The sequence below is a fragment of the Rhinatrema bivittatum genome, chromosome 7, assembly GCF_901001135.1.
Source record: "Rhinatrema bivittatum chromosome 7, aRhiBiv1.1, whole genome shotgun sequence".
Classification (NCBI taxonomy): domain Eukaryota; kingdom Metazoa; phylum Chordata; class Amphibia; order Gymnophiona; family Rhinatrematidae; genus Rhinatrema; species Rhinatrema bivittatum.
In genome coordinates this window covers 84,381,778-84,396,035 of record NC_042621.1, presented here as the reverse complement: position 1 = coordinate 84,396,035, position 14,258 = coordinate 84,381,778, and the positions used below count along the sequence as shown (strand labels likewise).

The window sequence follows — 14,258 nt, the reverse complement described above, 5'->3', positions numbered from 1 at the left end:
CTGGAAGGGTAGGTGAGTGACACTGCTAGTGCTTCTATTTCAGATGGGAAGTGGCAAGTACTTGATTTTCTCTGTCAGTTTTGGGAAATGTGCCTCTGAATATTTCTATATTTATTTTTATAGTGCAGGGACAATGTCGCCAGTGTTATAGTGCAGGTAGAATATGCCTGTTGGAGGTTTTCAGTTTCTCTTTCTGAATTGTAGTCCGTTATTCTGTGTTTGGTAAGGGGACACGCAGTGATGTATGCAGGTCTGGAAAAGGACACATTTGGAATGGTTTTTCCTTTTTTTTTTTTTTTTTCCTGATGGAAATCTTGGAGATTTTGGAAACATTTATAAATTTTACATCCCAGTCCTTGCCTCTTTACCAGAGGCTGATTTTGTTTGTTTGCATTAGCGCAGAGGGAAAGGGCAAAGGAAACTCTGTATTGGTGGTCTGTCTGCAGGCAGGGAAGCTCATGTCTTTTCTGGGCTTGGTATTAGTGTGACTGCATTTACACAAGCAGGAGGCAGCACTCATGCATTGGCCTCCGGGGGCCAGAGACCCTCAGTACGCCTCTGCCACCAGCTTTGCTACTGTCTTGACTTTGATGCCATTTCCCATAGTCTGGAAACGTTCCTGTTTTATTCTTATTTCCACTCTGATCCAGGGTCGACCATCTGGTGATGCTTTTATTCAAATGAAATCGTCGGATAGAGCTTACTTGGTAGCCCAGAAATGCCATAAGAAGATGATGAAGGACCGCTATGTGGAGGTTTTCCAATGCTCAGGAGAGGAGATGAACTTTGTTTTAATGGGTGGCACTTTAAATCGTAGTGGTTTATCCCCACCGCCATGTAAGTTACCATGTAAGTCTACAAAGCTTCTGCTCTGCTGCTAAAGGCTCAAATGTGGTAGGTGACTGAATATTTTTGTGGTGTATTTTGACCAAGCAATGTATCATTCAGTACTGGCAGCTTCCTCTTCAGTCAGTCCAGTCCAGACAAGTGGGTTATGCACGCCAACCAGCAGATGACGATAGAGATCAGGCTTGCTAATGTTATTCCTTACATATCGCCATGCTTACACCAGCCTGCTAGCATTCTCCGTCTCCAGCAGATGGCGATAGAGATCAGGCTTGCTAATGTTGTTATTCCTTACATATCTCCATGCTTACACCAGCCTGCTAGCATTCTCCGTCTCCAGCAGATGGCGATAGAGATCAGGCTTGCTAATGTTATTCCTTACATATCTCCATGCTTACACCAGCCTGCTAGCATTCTCCGTCTCCAGCAGATGGCGATAGAGATCAGGCTTGCTAATGTTGTTGTTCTTTACATATCTCCATGCTTACACCAGCCTACTAGCATTCTCCATCTTCTTCTACTGGGAGTTAATGCCTGATTAGACCAGAGAACAGAAAAATTCTGGTAGACAACTTCTGAGGGGAGAGACAAATTCTCCCTCCCTCAGTGGAGCACCACTGGAGACAAGAGGGTACCTGTGTGAATAATTCCCCCTCTCTCCTCCCCCATCCTCCCTTTCTGCACTACTCTCAAGTATTAAAAGCCAATTCAGGTCCATAGTCTTATGCTTCCTCCTTCAGTGGTTTATTCCAGGACCAAGGGGGTTCCAGAGAGGCTGAAAGTTTTTCCTCTCTCATCTTTTCCTTCCTGCCTTCCTTACTTTCAGGATATGTTTGCTGCTTCTCCTATAAAGTTTTGAACTTGTTTCTGGCTGTGGCAGTAAAGTTTAAAAAAGCAAAACAAAAGGGGATTGCCAGCTCCTCAGTAGCCAGAGGATTGTGGCAACTGAAAAGCGGGGCTCCCCTGTGCCTGGGCAGTAGACAAATCCTGGCTGTGTATGTGGACTGGGGAGAGTGATATGTGGGGGAATGCACAGTATGCAGACTTGACTTAGTGCATCTGAGGGTGGGCTTTGAATGCTCCGGAGGGATGAAACGGTGCTGGTAAATCTCCTCAGCTTTTCAGCGGGGGCTCCGACACAGGCAATGCTTTTTTCTTTTTTTTTCTCCCCCCCCCCCAGCGGGGCTGCAAGTGACAGTTGGGGAGGAGCACGGGTGGCAATTTTGAAATCACGTGAAAACAGCAGGCTCTGGTCAGCGACTTGATGTCCCTTTATTAATTTGTTGGGGTCCATGGGGAGCACAACATGCAGCAGAACCGTGCTGTGCTCGGCATCTAGTCTGAAGAAAATAGTAGATATTGCCGGGATTGCTGTGAAGCTCAGGCCCGCCACTGAGGGATGATAACTTGCTGAGACCACGTTGAGGTGAGGTTGTCCTGCCAGAGCCCAGGTTTCAGCAGGGCACTGATGGAGGGTACGGCCCTTCTGCCCTGAGCCCAAAGAGAGCTTTTTAAATGCTGTGATGGTTCCTAAATCCACCACGATTGCCTGAGCCCAGAGAGGTCTATTTTCAGATTTTGTGGTGGCTTCCACTTCTATAGTGTCTGTCTGTCTGTCTTACAATAGGCCTCATCCCATGTCGCATGCTTCTTCCTGGCGCTGGGGAATGGTGACAAATTCACTTGTCAACAACAATAGCCAAATAGCATTTCAAAAGTAAAGCCTGTAATGCAGGTTGATATTCCCCCGACAAGGACGGCTTTGAATAAACTGTATTGGAGGACAGTCAACCTGGATTGAAATGCCATTTGGCTATTCACTAAAAAAAGGGGTGGGGGGTAGCTTTGCTGACTACCTGCTCCCCCAATTATTTCAGGGTTGCCAAAGAATGCAAGCACCACAGTTGTCTTTGTCATGGTCATTTCAGTTACTGAAAGGATCAATAGCACTCCCTCGTGTGCCTCTCTGCACAGAATACTACTGCCCCTTAATGTGCATTCCCTCGTTTGCCTCTCTGCACAGAACACTACTGCCCCTTAATGTGCACTCCCTCGTGTGCCTCTCTGCACAGAATACTATTGCCCCTTAATGTGCACTTCCTAGTGTGCCTCTCTGCACAGAACACTACTGCCCCTTAATGTGCACTCCCTCGTGTGCCTCTCTGCACAGAACACTACTGCCCCTTAATGTGCACTCCCTCGTGTGCCTCTCTGCACAGAACACTACTGCCCCTTAATGTGCACTCCCTCGTGTGCCTCTCTGCACAGAACACTACTGCCCCTTAATGTGCACTCCCTCGTGTGCCTCTCTGCACAGAACACTACTGCCCCTTAATGTGCACTCCCTCGTGTGTCTCTCTGCACAGAACACTACTACTCCTTAATGTGTACTCCCTAGTGTGCCTCTCTGCACAGAACACTACTGCTCCTTAATGTGCACTCCCTCGTGTGCCTCTCTGCACAGAATACTACTGCCCCTTAATGTGCACTCCCTCGTGTGCCTCTCTGCACAGAACACTACTACTCCTTAATGTGCACTCCCTCGTGTGCCTCTCTGCACAGAACACTACTGCCCCTTAATGTGCACTCCCTCGTGTGCCTCTCTGCACAGAACACTACTACTCCTTAATGTGCACTCCCTAATGTGCCTCTCTGCACAGAACACTACTACTCCTTAATGTGCACTCCCTCGTGTGCCTCTCTGCACAGAATACTACTGCCCCTTAATGTGCACTCCCTCGTGTGCCTCTCTGCACAGAACACTACTACTCCTTAATGTGCACTCCCTCGTGTGCCTCTCTGCACAGAACACTACTGCCCCTTAATGTGCACTCCCTCGTGTGCCTCTCTGCACAGAACACTACTGCCCCTTAATGTGCACTCCCTCGTGTGCCTCTCTGCACAGAACACTACTACTCCTTAATGTGCACTCCCTAATGTGCCTCTCTGCACAGAACACTACTACTCCTTAATGTGCACTCCCTCGTGTGCCTCTCTGCACAGAACACTACTGCCCCTTAATGTGCACTTCCTAGTGTGCCTCTCTGCACAGAACACTACTGCCCCTTAATGTGCACTCCCTCGTGTGCCTCTCTGCACAGAACACTACTGCCCCTTAATGTGCACTCCCTCGTGTGCCTCTCTGCACAGAACACTACTGCCCCTTAATGTGCACTCCCTCGTGTGCCTCTCTGCACAGAATACTACTGCCCCTTAATGTGCACTCCCTCGTGTGCCTCTCTGCACAGAACACTACTACTCCTTAATATGCACTCCCTAGTTCTGGATCAGCTGCATCCCTGGCAAATTTTCTCTGGCTTCTCTGGCTGGTTTCAGCTGATTCCCAGAACTGGGCAAGGATTTTATTTATTTAGCACTTTTCTATACCGACCTTCATGGTTAAAAGACCATATCAGATCGGTTTACATCGAACTGGGAAAACTGCAACAGAAAACAACTTTTATATAAACAGAAGAATCAAAGTTAGAATAAAATCAAAGAATAAAATCAAGAGTAAAATAAAAATAAAAAATAAAATCAAAGAATAAACAGAAGAATCAAAAGAATCAAAGATAGGATGTTCCCAGAAAGGAGTGGATATTGCTGCCATGGTTTCCTCCATGGATAAGGCTTATCTTTAATTTTCAGCTTGTTTAGGTCTGCTAGCAAGTGGCAGAACTTCTTGTTCCCAGAGGACTCCGTTAAGTTTGTGAAGGACCTGCTTGGATCCAGAGGAGAAAGAGAAATTTCATTTTTCTAGGGTGGACATCTTGTGCAAAAACAAAGACAGCATTAGGACTTTGTGCATTTTTTTTTTTTTTATCGTGGTTGTATTGCAGCAGATCTGAGGTGCTAGGGACTGTGTGTCTAGCTGGGATTGATATGCTCTCTAGTGCTCCTCGGCCAAAGGGGTAGAGTGCATGATAATGGTTCAGCGGTTTCTCTAGAGGTGCCTCTGATCAGCAGTCTCTCTGACTGCTTTGCTAGGCAGCTCTTTCAGTGTCAGCATATGTTGGGTGAAGAACTGGAGACAACTCTAAGGTCCCCATGTCTCCTGAAGGATTGAACTAAGCGTCCGACACAGTGTCATTTTCCTTTCCAGCTATGAAAGATAAGGGGATTCCTCCAGAGCAAAGCAATGAGTGCTTGGGGGTCCTATCTCAAGTTACAGAGACAGGTGGGCCCAAATCACAGCTGACCAATGGGTCCTGGGTTATATTCTACAGTTCGCCCTTTCTAATTCTGCTGCCTTTATGATGTCTCATGTTTGACCATGCAAAGATAGACAGTGGCTTCTCAAAGTGAATGGCACGCTTCATGTTCCAGGAGGCCAGGAAAGGCGAGGATACTCCATTTTCTCCTTTTATTTTATTTCTATGGTGGTCCCTGACTTCTTGAAGGTAGCCTGCTACAGGATGGAAGCCATAAGAACATGCCATACTGGGTCAGACCAAGGGTCCATCAAGCCCAGCATCCTGTTTCCAACAGAGGCCAAAACCAGGCCATAAGAACCTGGCAAGTACCCAAAAACTAAGTCTATTCCATGTTACCATTGCTAATGGCAGTGGCTATTCTCTAAGTGAACTTAATAGCAGGTAATGGACTTCTCCTCCAAGAACTTATCCAATCCTTTTTTAAACCCTGCTAAACTAATTGCACTAACCACATCCTCTGGCATTAAGAGCAGGACAGTTCACAAAGGGAAGTGTCTGACTTACTGCTTTGGATCTAACCGGTGTGTGTTTTCATTTTCCAGTCTGGAATGATCATTGCTGTTTCAGCAGATTGCAGAGTTATGTCGCACCATTTTCAGTTTCAGGCGCTGCTGTTAGGACTAGTGACAGAACCAAGAACCTTTTCCAAGGCAATGGTGGTATTGACTGCAGTGTTGCAAAACAAAGGTTTTTTTGCTGTACCCTTCTTTGGATGATTAGCTGATTAGAGTAAAGTCGTTTCAGGACAGCTTTGTACCTCTCAGCGAGGGCTTCAGTTATTGCTGGGTTTGTGATGGATTCTCATCTGCTTTTCAAAACCAGTTTTCAATCACCTTACATACTGGTTTTTCAAGGAACTGTGCAGCAGTCTTCTATGCTTCCACCTCACAAGGTGATCCTATGCTGGGGGTCTGAGGTTTTGCTAGAATCCAGATCAATGTTTTCTTACCGTTTGGCCCTTAAAGGTCACATTTAGTGAGGAATAACTGTTCTCAGGCCATGGTGGCTACCCTCCTGATGATTAGAACATTTTCTTCTACCTTGGCCTCTGTATATTAAGGAGTTTTTTTGAGTATTGGTGTTCTGGGCTGCACGATTCTCCTGGAAGTGCATTGGCCCCTTGATTCTGGATATTTGTGAGAAGGCCTTTCTAAGGGATTGGCTCTAAAAGTGGTCCTGATCCTGGTATAGAGGGTGGCTCTCTCTTGTTAGAGTGCATGCAAGACAGGCTGCTTTATCTGGATATCTCTCGAGTTTGGAAAGTACTAAGCATATTACAATTTTCTTAAGGATTCCGGTTCCACCACGGACCAGAAAGTAGTTTTGTCGGTCTTGGTGGGAACATAGTGTGCTCCTTTTAAGGCTAATTCCACTAAACGGCTTGCTCTGAAGATGCTCTTCCTACTAATACACAATTTCTTGTGGTTTTCAACTTTCTGTGGTTCCTTCCTTTCCACTGAAAGCAGTTTTAGACTTCCGTTTTAACCAGTCAAGGTTCTGCTCTGTTTAAGGGCTTGATGCTTTTGGAGGAATGCACGTGCCTTTGACATAAGGGGGCATAACTTACAAAATCACGTGATTGCTAGCTTTTTCTTTCTTCCTAGCGATCTGATTTTGTTCTGTATAGTGGGGTGGCCACTAGAGTTATGCTGGCCTGCTGGTTTAAAGAGGTTTATATGGAGTCTGGTACTCCATTGCTGAACTAGGTTCAGGGTTGTTGCACAAGGTCCAGTTTCTTTGTGGGCATAGATGTAATTGATCTCTTGGAGATCTTTGGAGCAGTACCTTGCTCTATATTACATTCCTTTTTGTATGTTGCAGACTGACTGTCAGGCTGCAAAGGTAGCAGTTGTGCGGCAGGCTTGGGCAGTGTCACACCCTATTAGGGAGTAGCTTGGGAACATACCAATTGTCCGGACTCGTCTGACTGGATGAAGAGGAATGTGAAATTACTGCTTTTCTGACAATTTCCTCTCCTTGAAAGTATTGTGGCTTCCCATGCTTTGCCACAGGTGCTGTTGGACACTCTTCATTTGTTGCTTCTTCCTTAGTTTTGTTCTGGAAGTGCACTCGTTTTAAAAGGAATGGCTATGGTAATGATAAATGTAATTATAATAGCTATTATGGTTCTATTAACGTTGGCTTGATACAGGAATACCGGCAGGCGTTTGTAAATTCAGACGTATATAAGCAGTGGCATCAGTGAGCCTGTTCTCTCTCTTCATCTGCTGGTCGATGTGCATAACTCACTTGTCCAGGCCGGTCTGACTGTGTCAAGAAAAAGGAAATTATCAGGTAAGTGGTAATTTCACCTTTTGTAGGTGTACTATTGTTTGATTTTTTTTTTTTTTCTGGGCTCTGCTGTGGAATTGCCTATAGCTAAAATTTTGGTTTGAGTGAATGTTTTGGTAGAAAAGTATGAGAACACCTAAGAATGTAGAAGGGAAAACATGTTTACATGGGTTAGGCATTATGAATGGGAAACATATGCAGTGATTTTAACTTACAATCACCGAAGGCTTGCTTATCGCAGCATTTAAGAATATATAACATCGGTGGATTAGGCAGTTTCCAAATTTTGCTTTTCTTTCCAAGTAATTAGAACTTGGATCTGAGGGTATGGGGAAACTCTGCCTTTCCCCCTCACAGAAGTAAAAACGGAGGACTTGAATGGCGTGGTCCTGCGGCTTTACTAAGATAGGTTCAGGGTTGTGAGATCGGGACATGCTGAGTAATGGTGACTGCTACTGCTGCCAATAAACAGTTCTGTCTGGGGAGGAGGGACTGAATAGGCATGGGAATAAAAGGACGTGTGGGGTAAAGAGAGCTCCTCAAAGTGCTTTAATATCAGAACTTATGGATTCCTGCTTCCCATGGGACACTCTGCTGCTCTTCTTTGTCGCCTTGGAGGTGGACCTCATAGATATAGCTCTTCATGGATCTCTACTCGGCCAAGCACTAGTCTCGTTAACTTGTATTTGATTTATCTTTAGGTCTTTCTCCTCCAGCCTATGCTGCCTTTCAAGCAGCAACTGCCGTCTTCCCAGCAGAAGCCGCTGCAGCACTTTACCAGTCACCTGCCTTGTTATCTTCAACGAGGAACCACCAGGCCTCTGCCACAGCACCTCCAGCAGTTGCCTACTACCCAGCTCAAGCCACTCAGCTCTATATGAACTACACAGCTTACTATCCTAGGTAAATGTTTATGGCCTTACAAATTCTTCTATTGTGTTTTTGTGAGACATGATAGACCTGCTGTTTTGATGAGCCCTCTTTTAAGACCATTGTTTACCCATAATATCACTACATAAGGAATGTTGGGAGACCATTTAAAGCAGAAAAGGCACAATTTGGCTGGCTACGTCTATGCAGGGGCAGACAGCCATTAGTTGCATCCAGGGGCCAGGAAGAGAGGCGAGCGTCTGCCAACACAGTTGTGCACACATTTTAATTGTATTGTAACCCTAGGGCAGAGGATCTTTTGAGGAGTTCATGGGCCACTCTCCATTTCAAGAACTTAAATCATCCAAACTTCCTAGACTAGTTCCAAGATTCCCCGTTGGGAGCAGACTCATCTCCAAGGCCTTGAGTGTTAAGACTCTTTGCATACAATAACAGTAATGCTGGCAGCTGATTGTGATTTCCAACTTACCTTTACTAACAATTGATGGGGAATAGTGAAAATGACTATTTACAAATTGTCATGCAATTCAATCTGTTTACATATTTGACTCTTCAATAAATCTGTGACTTTGTAATACTTAATGTACCTTTTCTTTCATTCCTGATCCTTGCCTATTGTAAAGGTAGTTTAGAAGATCACTCCCAAATTTAAGAATGCAGGCAGATGTAATTCAGTTAATATGATAAACCATAACTATACATATTGCATACATAGTAAACGACTATAAACCAGGTTCCTGCCCACACAAGTTTATGTGTTGGAGCTTTACAATGTTGACTGAGGTGTGTCTGGATCTGAATGATGTGTTTTGGACCTGTCAAAAAGGGGTTTTTAACGCTGCAAAGCTGCCATAGCCAAGGTGAAGGAATATAAAAATATGTTAAAACCCCCTGTATGCGTCCCTGTGAATTACAATGTTCTGCAAGAACCAGAATCCACCACTCAGTGTTAACAAGTTTGGAAAAAGGGCTGTACTGTTTAGCCTGCCCAGAGAACAGCACTACATAGCCAGCAGAGGAGGAAGCCACAAAAATACTGAGAGACTATTAAAGGTAGAAAAGGTGCAATTTGGCTGGCTCCTTGTCTGTAAGCCAGGGATGGCCAAGAGTACTGCATCTGGCAGCCCTGCAGTCAGTTCTTCTGAAGAGCTAATATTGAGAGAGAGAAGTCTGAATTCTGAAGAAATAGAGAGACAGATAGCTGTTCCTGCGTCATAGCGGAGTTACATTTAAAATCCCAACAAGGAACAGAGGACCCAGGAGGTGAGAGACTGAGAGATTTCCTTTCCAGAGATATCCAGGCCCAGGAGCACATGGCTGGATCACCCTCTTAAGAGATTGAGTTAAGTAATCTAGACTTCACACAGAATAATTTAGCAGAGAAGGTTTATTTCCTTGCCTTTTGTCCCCAAAGTCATAAGAACATGCCATACTGGGTCAGACCAGCATCCTGTTTTCAATAATGGTCAATCCAGGCCATAAGAACCTGGCAAGTACCCAAACACTAAGTCTATTCCATGTTACCATTGCTAATGGCAGTGGCTATTCTCTAAGTCAACTTAATTAATAGCAGGTAATGGACTTCTCCTCCAAGAACTTATCCAAACCTTTTTTGAACCCAGCTACACTAACTGCACTAACCACATCCTCTGGCAACAAATTCCAGAGCTTTATTGTGCATTGAGTCGGAGAGAATTTTCTCCGATTAGTTTTAAATGTGCCACATGCTAACTTCATGGAGTGCCCCCCCCTAGTCTTTCTACTATCTGAAAGAGTAAATAACAGATTCACATCTACCCGTTCTCGACCTCTCATGATTTTAAACACCTCTATCATATCCCCCTCAGCCGTCTCTTCTCCAAGCTGAAAAGTCCTAACCTCTTTAGTCTTTCCTCATAGGGGAGCTGTTCCATTCCCCTTATCATTTTGATTGCCCTACTCTATACCTTCTCCATCGCAATTATATCTTTTCTGAGATCGGCGACCAGAAATGTACACAGTATTCAAGGTGGGGTCTCACCATGGAGCGATACAGAGGCATTATGACATTTTCCATTTTATTCACCATTCCCTTTCTAATAATTCCCAACATTCTGTTTGCTTTTTTGACTGCCGCAGCACACTGAACCGATGATTTCAATGTGTTATCCACTATGACACCTAGATCTTTCTTGGGTTGTAGCACCTAATATGGAACCCAACATTGTGTAATTATAGCATGGGTTATTTTTCCCTATATGCATCACCTTGCACTTATCCACATTAAATTTCATCTGCCATTTGGATGCCCAATTTTCCAGTCTCACAAGGTCTTCCTGCAATTTATCACAATCTGCTTGTGATTTAACTACTCTGAACAATTATTGTTTAGACAAGGCTGGCAGACAAGATTCCATCTTCGGCCAGTCTGTGCTACGCAACTTATTTGCGAACTGAGGTATCAACATCCTTCCACCACCCCAGTAGGGTTCAGGATGCCCTCTACCAAATTCCACCCCAGTTCTTGTGCCTGTTACATTTCTTTGGGTACATTTGGTGCATCGCCCGGGCATCCTCAGCTCGGTACTCACCCATATGTGAGGATTACCTTCCTGCTTGTTCTGTGAGAAAGCAGAGTTGCTTACCTGTAACAGGTGTTCTCACAGGACAGCAGGATTTTAGTCCTCATGAAACCCGCCTGCCACCCTGTGGTGTTGGGTTTGCTTATGATTTATTTTATTTTTCACATGTACTTTTTACTATAAGACGAGACTAAAGGGGGAACCCCTGCTGGCTGCAGGGTTGGTGCCATGCTGGGCATGCCCATTAGGTGCTAGTCAAAGTTCTGGAAACTTTGACAAAAGTGTTCCATGATTGGGCTCCATCCTGATGATGTCACCCATATGGGAGGACTAACATCCTGCTGTCCTGTGAGAACACCTGTTACAGGTAAGCAATTCTGCTGAGGCAGGGGCAGGCAGCAGTTCTTTCTTAGGTGACAACAGTAATGTTTCTAGTACTATAGAAATCTGGTGTCCCTATGAGGGCTTGACCTCTATCCTTGAATGCTGTGCCTGCCTGTCCATCCAGGCTTTACGCCCCTACGAGGGCTTGACCTCAAATGCTGTGCCTGTACATCAAGGCCTTATGTCCCTATAAGGGCTTGACCTCTAATGCTGTGCCTGTCTGTCCAGGCCTTATGTTCCCTACAAGGGCTTGACCTCTATCATCGAATGCTGTGCCTTATTTATTTATTTTTATTTATTTGTTTTTTGTATACAGATATTCAACAAAAGCCATCACATCGATTCACATATAATAAAGATAATAGAGAAATACAATGTGAAAAGTAGAAGGAAAAATATTATACAAAATAAATGAAAAATTAAAGAAGACAGAAAAGAGAGAGAGAGAAAAAATAATTAAAGTGAGATTAGGAAATAATTGTTAACATGTTGAAAAAGCTTTTAGAAAAAGCAAAGTTTTTTTTTAATTCTTAAATGTTTGTGAAGAAGATTCAAGTCTTAATTCGATTGGAAGGGAGTTCCATAATATCGGGCCGATTGTTAAAAAAGCACGTTGTCTTGTTGAAATGAGATGGGATATTTTAGGAGATGGGGTTTCAAGGAGACATTTGTGGAGCGTAAAGTTCTTCTTGAGGTTTGAAAAAAGTGCTTCAACGGCAGGGGAGAAGAAAATCTGATACTTCACGCATATCCAGCATAGCTCTCTGCTTCAATGGCAGGGAAGAAGAAAAACTGATACTTCACGCATATCCAGCATAGCTCTCTGCTTCAACGGCAGGGGAGAAGAAAAACAACCAATAAGTGTTGTAAATCCAGTAGTGGATCCTTGGGCCGACAGTTGATGGAAGACTGTCAGGAGGCAGTTCAGGTCAGCAGGCAGGCAGGTAGACTGGCAGGCAAGCAGGTAGAGTGGTGGCAGGCAGGCTAACAGGCAAGCAGCTATCTTGGTGACTGTGTTGCAAAGGCAAGGAAACCTAGGAGACGCCGGGTTTACATTCCCCCCCAGCATCTGATGTCACAGAAGGAGGTGATGTCATAGAATGAGGCGTGTCACAACAGTACGCCCCCTCCTCAAGGGTCCGGGTTTATTGGGATTGTCATGATGGAACTGGGTTAATAGGGACTTGTCCAGTATATTTCGGGCAGGTTCCCAAGAGTCCTCCTCAGAGCCGCAGCCCTCCCAGGCCAATAGATACTCCCATCGGCGGTTGTGGAAGCGTACATCCCGTACTTCCCGTACTTGGTAAACAGGATCTTCGTTCGGGGAGGTGGAGATCGCATCCGGCGTAAGCCGATGGAAATGGGAGAATATCACTGGTTTCAACAACGACACATGAAATACGTTGTGGATTCGCATGGAGGATGGCAGACGAAGTCTATAGGACACCAGACAAACTCGTTCTGCCACCTGGAAAGGGCCGCAGTATCTGGATGCCAACTTACGTGATTGTCCAGCTAAATGGAGATTCTTGGTACTTAACCATACTTTAGTACCGGGTAGAAGTGTTGGAGCAGCACGTCACTGGCGGTTTGCACAGCTTTGTGCTTTCTTTGCTGCAGAGGTGAGACGTCGCTGAAGGGCTCTCCAGAGATCGTGAAGTTGGGTAGCCACTGTCTGGACCGCCAGTGAAGCGACATCGATAGGTACCGGGACGGGTGTCCTGAGGTGGCGTCTGAAGACCGTTTGAAAGGGAGATTGCCCAGTAGCCGAGTGAGTGTGGTTATTATAGGCGAATTCAGCCCAGGGAAGGAGGGAGACCCAGTTGTCCTTTCTTTGCGAACTGAAGCTTTGGAGAAACGTCTTGAGAGAACGGTTCATCCGCTCAGTTTGCCCGTTAGACTGTGGGTGGAAAGCGGTAGACAAGTTCAGTTGTATCCCAAACTTTTTGCAGAGGGCACGCCAATACCGGGCTGTGATTGGGGTCCCCGATCAGAGACAATGCTCTGTGGAAGGCTGTGGGCCCGGAAGATATGTTGCATGAAAAGAAGTGCTAGCTCTGGTGCAGATGGAAGCTTAGGTAATGGTACCAAATGTACCATCTTAGAAAACCGGTCTACGGTGACCCAGATTACTGTGTTACCCTCGGAAGGAGGCAAGTCCACCACGAAGTCTGTGGCAATGTGAGTCCATGGTTCTGTAGGTATTGGAAGAGGTTGTAGAAGACCCCAGGGTCGGCCGCCGAGAGGCTTCTGTCGGGCACATACTGGGCACGAGTCTACGTAAAGTCGCACATCCTGCCGGACTCGGGGCCACCAATAATGACGGTTCAATAGATCGAGCGTCCTCCTTCTGCCGGCGTGGCCTCCAATGAGGGAATCGTGGGCCCATTGCAGGACTTTCTTCCGGTCTTTATGTGGAACAACTATTCTGCCCTGTGTAGAGATTGTGGTGCTGGCTAGTTCGATCTTTGCTGGGTCGATAACATGTTGAAGGGGTTCCTCCTTTTCATCCATGATGGCATTCAGAGAGAGCGCATCCCGCTCGCACATTCTTAGATGCTGGACGATATTTGAGGGTAAAATCGAAGCGACTAAAGAATAGCGACCATCGTGCTTGCCTTGGGTTGAGTCGTTGAGCTTGGCTAAGGAACTCCAGGTTCTTATGGTCAGTATAGATCGTGATGGGGTGAGCGGCTCCCTCCAGCCACTGTCTCCATTCTTCAAGTGCCAACTTAATGGCAAGCAGTTCCTTGTCTCCTATACCGTAATTACCTTCGGCTGGCGTAAACCTCCTTGAGAAGTAGGAGCAAGGCAACAAATGCCCGGAGTCGGAGCTTTGAGACAGTACTGCCCCCACAGCTATATTGGAGGCATCAACCTCCACAAAGAAGGGCCTTGACGGATCCGGATGGCGCAAACAAGTGTCCAACAGGAAGGCCTCCTTTAAATCCTTGAAGGCCTTACATGCCTCGGCTGACCAAACGCGCGTGTCGGCCCCCTTTTTGGTTAAGGCGGTCAGAGGTGCGACCAGTCGGGAGTATTGCGGTATAAAATGCCTGTAGAAATTGGC

General features: G+C 45.7%; 1 protein-coding gene across 3 annotated transcripts in view; it reads left to right on the top strand.

Moving 5' to 3' along the window:
* The window catches only part of ESRP2 (epithelial splicing regulatory protein 2), a 226,843-nt gene that overhangs the window by 162,112 nt on the left and 50,473 nt on the right, over positions 1 to 14,258 (top strand). For all 3 annotated transcript variants that reach the window (XM_029608595.1, XM_029608594.1, XM_029608596.1), the window contains exons 13-14: positions 651 to 849; positions 8,054 to 8,255. In XM_029608595.1, coding sequence (XP_029464455.1) covers positions 651 to 849; positions 8,054 to 8,255 — 401 coding nt within the window. The remainder of the gene's footprint in view (positions 1 to 650; positions 850 to 8,053; positions 8,256 to 14,258) is intronic.